Source organism: Melospiza melodia, chromosome 1, assembly GCF_035770615.1.
Source record: "Melospiza melodia melodia isolate bMelMel2 chromosome 1, bMelMel2.pri, whole genome shotgun sequence".
Taxonomy (NCBI): domain Eukaryota; kingdom Metazoa; phylum Chordata; class Aves; order Passeriformes; family Passerellidae; genus Melospiza; species Melospiza melodia.
Window position 1 is genome coordinate 150,797,958 of NC_086194.1, and position 13,954 is coordinate 150,811,911.

At 38.9% G+C, this 13,954-nt stretch overlaps 1 protein-coding gene across 1 annotated transcript in view; it reads left to right on the top strand.

Moving 5' to 3' along the window:
* Positions 1-13,577, top strand: part of LOC134426653 (cytochrome c oxidase subunit 6C) — a 475,168-nt gene extending 461,591 nt beyond the window's left edge. The window contains exon 4 of the mRNA XM_063171871.1: positions 13,564-13,577. Within this exon, the coding sequence (XP_063027941.1) occupies position 13,564 (1 nt within the window). The 3' untranslated portion in view covers positions 13,565-13,577. The remainder of the gene's footprint in view (positions 1-13,563) is intronic.
* Positions 13,578-13,954: the final 377 nt, after the last annotated feature.

A 13,954-nucleotide genomic window follows, 5' to 3' on the forward strand; every position in this document is an offset into this window, starting at 1 on the left:
GAATAGTAAGTACAAGGAATAAGGGCACAATATAAGTACAAGAAAGTGTAAAACAAAAGGGCAGTTTCATGGTCCCTATTAAAACACACTTAAAGTCCCTCCAGCTGCTAGTGTTTAACCAACAAAAAGTATGGTTTCACACCAAAACACCAATCTGTTCTGTGAATTAAAGCATTTAGAAGGGCTTAGTAACAGAGGTAAGCACTCACATATATGAACACAATCAATGGCTCTATGCATATCAATGCAGATAATGTTTCAAAACTGGGGGAAAGGTGTATAGAATAACTGGACTTGGGTCTGGTTAGAAATTGATCCAAGAAAAGCCCAAATACCTGAACCATTGTGGTAAAATAGATAGAAGTGTGTACACATAGAAGTGGAGTTCTAGAAACAAAGCCAAATTTCTAATTCCATAGCATCCCTTTCCATCCTGTTGGCCAGGAATAAAAATCTGGCAGCTTAGACATATCTCTCTTGCTTACTTTCTCAAAGGTCATGACTTGTTTTCTGCATGGAGAGAGTTGGAACTTTTTCCCATGAGGGTGTAGCTAGAAATGCTTATATACACAGCACTGAACCTGTTGTGCCTCGTGTCCACTCTTTATCAATGTCAATATACTCTATCAGTAATGCAGCAGCCTGATTAGCTACAGAGATCTAACTGTGTCATGAAAAGCCTGAGGACAACAAAAATATGTCTTCCAGCCAGGGGTGCCTGTTTCCAACATTTGTTTCCAGCCTGCCAGGTGTTTCATAAATTTATGGTGCTTCTCTTCCCTAACAAAACCTATAAATAAGAGGGTGCTGACCTCAGTCAATATTTGCCCTTTTAAAAAAATTATTCACTGGCTTATTCTTCTGCTATTCTTCTAGTTATTTTCTTTCTGCTTTTATCTAGTTTGCCCTAGAGTTTCTTTTAGTTTCTTCCTACTGTTCTAGATTTCTTGCCCAAATTTTGTTACATTTTAATTTCCTTACTAATTTTCTTTGTTTCAATTCTATTTTTGCTCTATTTGCAGTTTACATGTCACTTCATTAGCTCTCCCTATCAAATTTGTATTCTATATTCTGCTTTACTTTTGTTCCACATTTCATAGACTCTCTCCTGACTGTCCTTGCTTGGTTTCATTCATCTGCGCATCTTTTCTCTGCCTACCTCCTTTTTTCCCATTTCTAGCTCATGCTCCCCTTCACCTCACCTTTATGCTTACATCCCACCTGTACATGGAAATCCTGACAGAATAGTATGGACATAGCTCAGTCAAGACTAGGAGAGAAGATATTCACACCTTATTCTTATCTTTCCCTGCAAATGATGTGAAGAGAATTAACTGCTCAAGGAATCAATGAGGATTTCCCTTAATGTGGCAAAATCTGTGAAAAATTTTTGGATAGTAAATGGGACAGTTTGGATGCTAGCCAGTAACAGGGGTGCACAGGTAGAGCTAGAAGGAGCTGCTTTTTGAGAGAGCTTGTCAAGGAAATGAAAAAAAATTTTGTCCGAACACAAAAAATCCCACCAACCAACTAAATCCTCCTCCCAAACCAAATAAAAAAATCCAAGAAAACCCCCTCAAAAAAATCAAAAAAAGAAAAACCCAAGGAAAAAAACCAAAACCACAAAAAAAAAAACCCCCAAAACCCAAAAAAAGCAAAAAAAAAAAAAAAAAAAAAAAACCAAAAAAACCCCCAACCAACTAAGCAAGAATTTAACCAATTAAAAAAACCTACAACACACCTAAAAGCCCCAAACCAAAATCATAAGAGACGTAGCAAGCAGACAGTATTGACTGTAGACACTTTTCTGTCTCTAGAGTGCATTTTATACCAAAGGAGCAATAACCCCCAAACAAAAAGTCCTTACCCTAGAAAACTCACAACTTACCAAAATTTTTTTTTTAAATTTACTTTATGTTCCTTGTATTTTTTCAATGTCTTCACATTATTTCTTCCCATTTAAGTTTCCTATCTTCTATTTTGAGATGTTTCCTCTCACACCAATAGTTGGTGCCCTGCTTTTCTCCTGTGCCTTTTGTGTGCAGCCCTCTCTGTCTCTCTGGACCACTCCTGTGGATCCTTCTCCTTCCTGTGTTCGTGACTCTGACTCTTCATGTGCTCTCTTTGTATTAATCTTTTAACCCAGCTATTTCATCATGCTATCAACACCTCAAAGATCTTCTCTGCTAGCTTCTCCCCACATGACAAATTATATAGTCATGCCCTGCTGGCACAGCCACAGAAACTCTCTCCTGCTTTCCTTGCACGTGCTCTTGTTCTCTCCTATGCACACACATTGCACCAGCACTTCAAAACTAAACCAAATATGTGGATGTATGAAGATTTTTCCCTCTATGTCCTTGTCATGTAGGCTCAAACGCTGCTTTACAGGTTCTTGCCAATTTATGTGGGAATTGTAATATAACCTCCTACTAAAATATATTTAATTTTTCTTCCCCACTTCCTTCTAGATCATTTTTTGACATGTGCCAACAACCTCCTTCTCATGTATTTTCTCCTTTCATGATGAATCCATCCTCAGATAACTTTAAATAAAGATGTTAATATTTTGAGTGATAAGGCATCACCTGGACTGAAAGTAGTTGAGTGAGTGTTGTGGAAGACAGATTTGCTCCTCTACTTTGTAAAAACTCTCCAGATTTTCTTAGGAGAGGGTTTTAAAATTTTTTATCCCTGAAAGAAATAAAGGAGCATGTTTATTTTGAAAAGTAAGACTTTGGTAGCATCTTGCTGAACAACCGGGTTGGAAGAGTATCCTTACTTGATCTTAGGAGGAAACTCGTTTGACTTTTCAGAGGACAATACTTATAGCATGCTCTTATCACACTTGATTTCAGGGTTTTTTGTTTTTTTTTTTTTTACTTCATGGATGCTAGAGAAGAAATTTAAAACTAAGGTAAGAGCAGTTTCATGACAGAAGTGGAGTTCTTCAAAGCAGTGCAAAAAAGAACAACCCTAACTACTGATTCTGATGTGACCTATGACTGACGTGTAAAGAGTACAATGCTGCCAACCCTTCTTTGGGGCTGGGTAAGTGGCACAGAAAGGCTGACACACATAGAGAATCTGATTTTATCAGGACTTGGGGAAAATTATTTTAACTTTTCTCAAAGTAATTTTCCCTGCTCTTGCCCACCCAGCTAATGACAGCATGGAGACATGACTGCCAGCCTTTGTGCTGCCTGCCTGCCGGCCCGCAGAGCTCTCCCAGTGCTGCAGCTGCAATGAGGGATGGCAAGCACTTGCAGAGGTCATGGTGCAGCCTGGCTGGGCCCTGTGCCTGTGTGAGCAGTGGGCAGAGCCCAGCACAAGGCACACCCCAGCTACCCACAGAAGACAGAGGTGTACTCAAGGTGTACTTTGCCAACAGCCCTTCAGAGCTGTGGCTCTTGGCCTCTGCAATGTTCCCCTCACCAAGGCCCTCTCAGCTCCCCTGAGACTTCCATTTGTTGATCACTGAGGTACTTAAAACCTGAATCTTGACTACTCTTTATCAGACCTGTCCATTGTCCTCTCTATTCAAGGCCTGCACTCCGCGGTTAAACCCTGTGATCCAACCTATACATGCCTCAGGCTGTTCTCAGGTTCCCCACTCAACCTAATATCAATCAATCTTACTCCTCAGCTTCACTGGGAAATTTTTACAAGGAAAAAGGAACTATTCTGCTCTTCAGACTGCAGTTAGACTTACTGGTGGGCGCACACATGCTCAGTGTGTCCCAGGGGTCTCAATTCCTCAGATCAAAAATGGACATCTCATTAAAATATAAGGCAGTTTCTTCTGTAGAGGATGCTGAAGTTTCTTCCGTACAGGATGCTGAAGTTTCTTCCTAATAATGGATAATGGAGGAAGCAATGGAACTGAGGGGGAAAGTAATATGTACTGAGAACCCAATTTAATCTGGAGTTCCTATGCAGGTCTATTGCTTTCTTAGTTTCAGGATCTCCATAGTGTTTCCAAGTCATTATGCCAGCCAGGGAAGTTCTCAATGCCCATGAGCAAGCAATGCTGAAAGACCTGCACCTTACTTGTGCCTCAGGAAAGTCAGTGCTTTTGGTCTTACAAATAAAGCAGGAGTAGAAGTCAGATAGACTTGGACAGCAATGAGAGCATGTGCTTGTCTTCCAGCCAGCTTTGGCCAGTCTTTGGTAACAACTGAAGCAAACTATCAATTAAGTGTTTGTATCATTTCATAATGAAATACCATCACATTCTAAGCATCAAGTTATTATTTGCATAAAATGATGTCACACTGTTCTTACAGTCACCTAATTTCTCTTATGTTAAGCAGTTTCCAGGCTGATTCAGCCATATGCCAGTCATGCCACAGAACAGACTCCTGTCCAGTGGTCTTTGTTTCAGGCTTGATACTGCTTTGGTTTAAAATCTTCATAGTAGTGGCTTCCACCTATATTGTGTGTGTGAGAAAGCAGGCATGCACAGTGTCACTGACTTCTGACCCCACAGAAGGCCCCACAAAATCAATGTTTAGTCTCATGCATTAAATAATGTCCACGAGCCTAGGACATGCCTCCAGTGGTGATGAAGAAACTTGTGCCTGATCTGGCCTGACTGATAAGTGGTAGAAATGTGCCTGAACAAACGAGTTCTGCCTTACCCCATGCTGTGCCAGCCCCTGTCTAGCTCATTTGCACAGCAGGGCTCTGTGCCATGGCAGATGCTGACGTGGCTCCCTGCGAGCCGAGGGATCCCTGCTGGGCTCAGGGAGAGACAATGCTAACGAGCTCTGACTCCCAGGGAGCGGTGGTGCCCAGGAGGAGGACAGGCAGAGGACAGGAAGAGGCTGACTGCTGTCTCCTTTTTCCCATTGCATTCTCATTTTATATTCTTATCATCTCACATATGTTTTAATTACTTATATTTATGCTTTTCGTTACTATTTTCTCTCATTTCTCACATTAGTTTATAAAAATATCTATTGATATTTATTCCAAGAATCTTGAATGCATGGGAAACCCTTGGTGCAGTACTGGAGAAAGATGCTATACAAAGAAAACTTCAGCATAATGCTGCCATCACATCTATCAGGGAACATATCACATCTCTAAATGCAATGACTAAAATCAATAGGCATGTAAATAATATGATGCACTTGAAACAGAATTGGGGCATTGCACTGAGGAGAGAAATATTCCATGGCTTTTTTGGAAGAGTGTCTGGCCATAGAGTTGTGTGTGTAAGTTTAGGTGTAGAAAGTTAGAGACAACTTTTAACAAAATCTTCTGACTCTGCAAAGCAATTCTACTTTTGTATAACAAGAATTAATTTTTTATTTAATTTTATAGAAATCTTGCAGCATGAAAACAGTGAAAATGAGCAAGAAGTACTCTTACAGATAGAAAAATCTAATCATATACAATTTTTTAACAGGAATTTTTAAAAAGCTTCTGCTCAATATATGTGCAAAATGGAATAGTTTTCCTTTTTTTTTTTTTTTTTTTAATTCTTATACAGATGGTTTCAAGGCAGGGATTTGGAAAATATCTGAAAACAAACTTCACAAGACAAAGATTTACAAGTGCTTGCATCTAGATTTCTGATAGAGTAGCCAGACATCAGGGAAGAATTTTGCTTGCTTCTCAAAAATATTGGAGCTATCAAGACGAATTGGGCACAGAAGATAGTGTATGTAAGGGCAGTTGGATGACTGAAAATAGAAACTCTTAAGAGTAACACAGAGCCATTTTGGAAGAGAATTCTGTATCTGGAGAGCACAGCAGACTGGCCAAACTATTTCAAGGATATCCAGGAACCTGGTAAGCAGATGTGAGGCATGTGGGGAAATGTGGTACAAACAGCAAAAGAGGTTATGAAAAACTGCAGCATCCCTAGCAGGCCTTGGAGCATAGTAGGAGTAGACCTTCTGAGAAAATTCACAAAAAAGTTACAATTTTTAGCCAGAAGATTGTAAGTATTTGTACATTTCTTTTAAATGTGAAGTTAAAGCACTGTCACAGCTGAGTGTAAATTTAGCACATATTCCTTTATTTTCGAGCTCACATTGTGAATTGAACTGTTTTCCAACTGAGAGATGGTAACTTAACCCAGGAATGTGTTAGCTTGGGTGGTTGCTATGACCTCAACAGTGTGTGAGACCCTATTTCTGCAAAAGGCAAAGAAAAAATACAGCCAGCCCTCCCTGGATAAAGAAATATGTGTACCAGGAGCCTGAACAACATCCTGCTGCTGCACTCAATGTTGTCTGCATATTTCTACATTCACAGCCCCACCACCACTGTCACTAGCGGTGCTGAGAGGACGAGGAAGAACAGTGCATGTGAAAAGATGAGAATTCACTACAACCAAAACCCTGACTGCCTTCTAAGCAGGAGACTTTTTTGAAACTTGGGATCTCCCCAGAACAAACTGTAACCTTGAGAAAACTCAGGGCATTGAAAAAGGAAATTCTTGTCAATAGAACACAGCAGTGGGCAAGCATGTGCTTCTCTGAGACATTATTACAACACTGGGTCGTTGACATTGCTATGAAGGAGAGTAAGATCCACCTCCACTGAGATATGATCAGCACTGCAATGAGAAACTGCAGCCACCGGAAGGATTGACTGCAAGACAGCCTCCTGGCACTGTCAGAAGATAAACACTCATTAAACTCCTACGGGGTATATCCAAGACCCTGTGCTACAGCACAGTGTGGAGCAACACCTCTCCAAGCCCCGAGGAAAATATCTTAGATCCTACACACAGTTAAGAAAAGAGAAAGAGACAGACGAGTGTGTTAAAATATGTATGATGTTAATGAATTTCAGACTTCAAGGGTGTGTAACAGAATGCTAAGCACATAAATTGGCTGTGGTAGTTGCAATTAATTTTGGTATCTTTAATAAATGCAGTAAATGGAATATTAGTATAAGTATAGTTCCGATGAGGACATTGTCACAAGTTTATTTACTATATAAAACATGTCCATTTTTACCCTGTACTGTTGGCTGTTATCAGCAGTATTTATAAACTGAAAGCCCACCTGTGCTGCCACAATAAAGGCAAAGGAAGCATCAGCAACAATACCTACATGAGATTTTATATAAGTATTTCATGTAACAGCACAGACCATACACAGGAAGGAGGTTTAGCGTAATCTTCACAAATCTCCTGGGGGTGAGTGACTGCTTTACATAGGTAGCTGTGCAAGTTACACAAACTACTGATGATACTGTCTAAAGTGGTATAAGGATGCTTATTCATTCTCCAAGATGAAGTGTAAAATTACTTTAAGAAGCTGGTTAGAGAAAACAACATGCAAGGCTGAAGGAATACTGCCAGGCTATCGAATGGTCTTGACTGTCTCGCTACCCTTGCTTTAAAAACTGAATGAACCTGGGCTTTCACAGTCAAGTAGATTTGGAGAAATCCACCTCAAGGCACCTCTTTGCCTCACATCCTCCTTCCTTACAGTCCTCTGGGACTGGTGATGTTCAGGAAGGGAATACCAGAGGATCTCCCTCCCCCTGGCCCACCTCCACAGCCCTGTGGAGAGATGGGGAGCAAGTTCTGCTGTGGGTGGGGCCGCCCACCTTTCTCTCCTCGCTTCCCTTCACCGGTTGATGTGCTCTGGAGTGGAGCACTTGATGCTCAACCCTGTTGCTGCTCTAACCATTAAAGCTGTTGTACACAGCTACATACATAGACATATAAGGGAGGCAGGCAGTGAGTGAATTTTTTTCCTCCACCACTTGTGTCCAGATATGTTCAACTTGGATTTAATTTGGTCCTACATAAGGAAGCTAAAATATCTTCTGACTTCTTTTTTTTCTTTTTTACTTCTAAGTTACTCAGTACATTTCTAACTTTGACTTAACCCCTGAATGTTGATGGTCAGTAACTTCCTGAATCTAACCTCCCAATGAGCACTGCAGCCAGAAAGGATGCAAGGGATCCAGGAGATGCATGAAGGGCGAGGAAGACGGTGTTTCTGCTACACTTAGCATCGGTAGGACTCACGATGGGCTACAGACCATCCTTTGTGTTTTCAATCCATAGAGGATGCTAAGGGATTACACAGACTATGAAGAGCCATGGGACTGATTAAACCACTAGACAAAGTTTTATAGCATACTCTAAGAGTTTCATATGTTGTTTTAGAAAAAAGAGGCTAAGAGTTTAGATGATCACAGACTGTAAGTATCTATGGCAGGAATATGATTTTGATAAATAAGAGTTAATCTAGCAGACAAAGGCATAATAGGATTTAATTGCTGGAAGCTGAATTAAGGGAAATTCAAAATAAAAATAAAGCTCAAAAATGTAAGGGCAAAGATAGTTTTTCCTTGAAAAAATTCACTAAGGGTTGTTGTGGGCTCTTCATTACTGGAAATATTTTAATTGAGATTGGCTGTTTCTCTAAACTTTTTCTCCAGTTCAAACAGGAATTAATTCAGGGAAGTCCCATGGCTTGTATTATAAAAGAGGCCAAGCCAGATGATCACAGTGGCCCCTTCTGACTTTTTCATTTATGAGCTCTGATATAATCAGACCCTAGCACAATATAGCCACCGGCAAAAACACTTCCTATTCATCACAGATTATTATAAGAAATGTAACATCTTCTCATTATAAATCAGACAGTACATTTTATGGCTGCATTAAGCTGGTAGAACATAACTCTAGTTTCATGTGTCTTTCACTCATTACCTTAAAAAACCTCAAAACATTTACCCAGCTCTTCCCAGCTATTCAGCATAAAATTTTTAAATGTTGAGAACAATGAGTTCAGGCTCCAATACCGCTGAGCTGTCTTTCAGTAAGAACACACAACATGTATCCTAATAAATGAGCAACCCTAAAGTAAACCCTGCATCACTATCACCTGGATGTACCTACACCTAATGTCCCCTTGATCTTTGCACAGAACTCTCATTGCGTACACAGCCAGGGCAGTAAATGGCTCCAAGGGGGTAGATACTGTTTCACAAAAGGGTTTAAGGCAAACACAGGCAGCAGAGAAGTGCTGATTTAGTAACAGAGTATTTTACAGCAAAGAAGGTCACAAATTGGCAGCATTAAAGGTTTTATTTTGGTTACTTGACAAGTGCGAATAAATGCTGTACAGAACAGGTAGTCAAGTGCCAGCAATATTTTTCTTTTGAAAATATTATCTTCACTTCAATCTTCAGTAGAATATAATCAGTCAATCATAAAGCTGGCTGTTGCAGGCAAATACTTTTACCATTACACAATCCTGTGTGAATATTGGGTTCACACAGTGGAGACATAATCCTGCAAACACTGAAGAAGACAGTATTTTCTAATCCAAGAAGAGCCCATTTCACCTTTAGAGATAGGAAATCAATCTTTTCAGAAAGTGGCTTTCAAAAAGAGCTAAATTCCTATTCCAGATAGACTTAACTTTATTTACAGAGCTGAAACTTTTGTTATTAGACAGAAAGACAGACAGTTTATCTCCAGCATAGTTTTCATGCACAGTCCAGGCAATATCTTGTTACCAGATTCACAGAACAAATAATTTAAAGTAATGTACTACTTTTAGAAACTAGGTAGTTAAGAACAAGGAATGGACTTAATGGTGACTTTAAGCAGAAAACAGAACGAAGTTTGGTGGAATACCATAAATCCAGCAGTTTCATGTTAGCCACTGATTCACACCAGCTAAATTTACCCAAACTGTCCCAATCAGACTCTTAGTTACTTAGTTTTTTTAAAGTTCATCAGTAATTACATATTTTTTTAAATTACATTCCTATTTTTTGTAGTCATAACAAAAGAAATTTCAAAAGAGCTGTGGAGTCTCATTAATCACCTTTTCGTCAGGGCTAGATCATATTTTCAATTATGGGAAGTAGTTGTCACAAAATATTGCCACAAAATATTTACATGCTTATCATCAGCAATAGAGGTGATTAAAAACACAAGTGAATCAACCTAATGAGCCAACAAGCAGCAACTTGTGGATGAAGTCTAAGTATGCTGCAGAATTACCAGCAGACTCAAAAGTAATAACATCTTCTTTGGGTTTTTTTTTAATTTTAGGTCCTGACTGAATCTAACAGTACCACACTCCAAATCTCATTCCACTTCTGTCTGCCTATGAAATTTCTCACTGGCCTCTCCTCTAGACATGCTCCTTCTATTTCTGATACTGTCTCTTCTTTGTTATGTCTTTTTCTTTAGACTGAATTACTTTTTTCTTCTCACTTGGGCACTTACTTAATTTATACTACTCAAATTCATCTTAAAACCATGGAAAGCAAAGTCAGTATTTTATCTTCCCTCACAGCACACAAATGTCATGTTTTAACTTGTACCTTCATGTTTTTCATTCCCAAAATGGTACTTAGGCAAACAAAATTTACAGGAAATATATTACTGATAGACATAATGTAAGATTATTGGTTTTGATATGGGCATGCCTTTTCATAAAGGAGTTGACTTTGTGATATAGTTTTTGATTGCTCGAGATCCATGCATACACCAATAACTTATAATCACACTGTTGTGTACTATCAAGAGTAAAAAAATCTATTGGCTGAGAAAAGAAATTAAAGACTATGTATTTCAATCCCAAGGAAGAAGTAGCAAAGCAACCTAAATAAAGTCAAAACAGCTAAAAAGAGCATCTATCAGAAGATGAAAGGGGAATGTCAGTGATATTTTATGATTTATAGTAGTTCTGCAGTTGCAGGCTGTGATGTGGGAATGTGATGTGTTTTCTCAATAGGAGAAATAAGTGCTCCAAGTTGATCCTTAAATAAATGTATAAAGTGCTGAAAAGCATGAGCACAGACTGTGGCTTGAGAAGTGTAAATACAGATATGAAATGACTGCTCTTGAGTGCAAGAGGCTGGGTGATAGAACAATGAGAATGAAAAGTATATAGTGCTCCTTAAAGAGTTTACTGTTTAGTGAGGAAAAAATGAACATACTATCTTCAGTCCTACGCTCTCTCTTTCTTCCTGGCTTTTATCACGTTGCCAAATTAGTTTGCTTTTGAAAAAAATTACGATTTTTAAAAAATAACAACCCTCATTATACCTTAATACATTGCTTCATTTCTTCAAAGGACTCAGCAAACATTGCTAAGCCCTCCTAAAAACATGGCTCTAAAATATTACTATGAGATTGGGAAACTGAATCCTGCAGATGAAATGACTCAACTGTGGTCTCATATTTAAAGCTTCTAAGTGACACTGTTGTACAAATAATGATTATATTAATAAACAATACCATTAAATGTCTGATAATGGAACCAAAGGTGGGATACAGGATTTGCTGCTTTTTTAATGTTGTGGGTCCTGCTGTAGAAATTAATCCTGCTGTAGAAATTCATCTAATAGCATTCTTCTTCAGTGTGTTCTTACTTCACTGTATGAGCCTCTTACCACTGAGTAATCAATTCCTGAACTATCAGTTTAAAAAGTTTTCCATTATATCTGGCTTGCACTTTAATCAAATGGTGTCTATGATCCATTCTAAATATCTTGCAGTATGTTCTTTTTGTATGTTGAAAATCCAGTGTCATCTAAGGAGGTTCAAATACTGCTGGGTGTTCCATGAGTCCAGCAAAAGAACATGATGGTCTCCACAGCCTTCTGACTAGGAAAATGTCCTTATATCAGAAAATTGGTTCTACAACTGACAAGTCAAACTGAAAGAGTGAAGACTGCTAGTTCACTCAGATAATCTCTCTTATTAATGTCAATAATCAAGCTGAAGCGAACTTAAGGTACAATGTGAGTCCAATTTGCTGTAACTACAAAATGTACATGCTTTGCTTTCTCTTTAAAGAAACCTTTAAACCTTTGAGAAACTTGCAGAAAAGCACCCTTACTCTAGCCTGCCCAAATAGCTGAGATTCAGGTTTGGCTCAGTATAGCAGTAATAGGCAAAAATATAGTTCGTAAGAATATGTCAGAATATGACAAATACCATAGAATACAATAGAATGCATAGATCTATGTATTCCATAGTGTGGGTAGTAAAGTTTTCTGAAATTACATTCTTCAGATGGGTCATCCTCATACAGATAATCTCTTCTACAATTGTGTTTTGAAGACCTCAGAAGGCTTTCTCAAAAAAACCAAATTATTCGAATATGTCTTACAGGAATATTTTTGTGTGTGACTGGTCTGCATCTTTGATGAGTTTATCAGAACTCTAGGCACTGCTTGGCATACAGTTAATAGGAAGTAATATTTTTCTGTTACCTCATAGAAATACCAAATTCAGCATTTTCGCTTTGGAGCACTCCCTTGAGGACATTGTGACCATAAGCAAACAAGTGGACTAAATTAATTTCCATGGGTTTTCCCCATCTCTGACAGATAATTCAGTGTTCCACACTAAGGTAAAATACGGTCGTCAAAATGCAGCTTCTTTCACACCCTACAGTTCACCAAGAAGCTTTGGGATCGATGCCAAGACATTCAAAATCTTGAATCAAATGCAGAGGCTGAACCCCAGAGGTTTAAATAAGGACATTGAAATTTTTGAATATCTGGATGAGGACAACACTGTGACAGAGCAGGAGTACTCAAAGGCCAGCTGCAAATGGGTAAAAATTGCACTGAAAGAAATCATCTTGGGCGTATGAGGCAAGAACTCCCACAGTTTTCTTTCCTCCTCCCCAGGCCAATAATAAAAATCCCACAGAACAGAAAAGTTTCTTTTAGTTTGAATTTTAGATGTAAAAAAATATCTATGTCACTTTCACAGAGCACCTGATGAATTGGGTCTCAAATAACATGAAAATTCTTATATAACTCAGTAATCAGTGGACTCAATTGTTTATAATATGCCAACAGTAAATGCAGCAGGAATTTATAATCATATTTTTATGGGGAGTAAGCCAAAACCCCTTCTGCAACTAAAACAAACAAACACTTTTTCATTTTGGGCAGGTTTAAAATTCAAAGAGAAATGACAACATGACAGATAAATTTCTCTTGTGGCATTTTCCCCATAACAGTGACGCAAAGAGAAGTCAGAAGATTAGCTTGTTATGCCCAGTGTATTTACAGTTACTGTACAGGTGGATGGTTACAATAAGCTGATGACAACTTCTTTACAGAAAAATGAAAAAGAAAAAACAAAACCAAAACAAAACAAAACAAAAAAAAGCCAAACAAAAAACACCCCAAAATCAAAAAACACCAAAAAAAAAAAAAAACCCAAAAGCAAAAAAAAGTCCCCAAAATTGCTTCACTAGGTACATTTTATATTCTTCCTGTCAGTTCTCCACTTTTTTGCCCTCTTCTCAAAATGATTTTTCTTTTTTAGCATATCTCTCCAGCAGACTTTGTTTTTTTTCTTATTTTCCTGCCTCTTTTAGACTCCCTCAACAATAGAAATTAAGTGGGGTTGATTGAACTGGTTCAAACACAATAGAAATACAGTTCCAGAGTCTTGAACTTAAAGAGAGATTTCCCCTGACTGATGTCTACTAGTCCTAACTGTTTTGAGACAGTATTTTTAAATTATTTCTCAGATGTTTCTTCTTCAAGTGAAGTGGTCCCATTTGCAGCAGGGAAAGAAAAAATACCTTCTTCATTCCCTTGCCATTTCTCAGCTGCTTTTTCTCATTGGCTTCCTCCTCCCATCTCACACACATACTCATCCCTAGCCTGAAACTTCCCTTAGAAGAGGCCCCAATTAGGAATGTGCTTGAGCACCCCAAAAACCAACCCATGACCTGCTAAATGTCCCAGAACCAGCAGGGCAGTGTTCCTGCACTGGCTGGGATTGATGACATGGTAGCATTGTGAAAAACCTTCTCTCATCTTCCAGGTTTAGAGAGAGGCTGTTCTGGTACTGGCAAGGAGGGGAAAGCAGCAGGAGCCCAGCCAGGCCCTTTGCCAGGGAGCAGGGCAGCAGCACAGGGCCATGCCTGGTGCAGTGGGGTAGGGGAGTGCAGGGATTGATGGCAGGAAAGGATTTTTC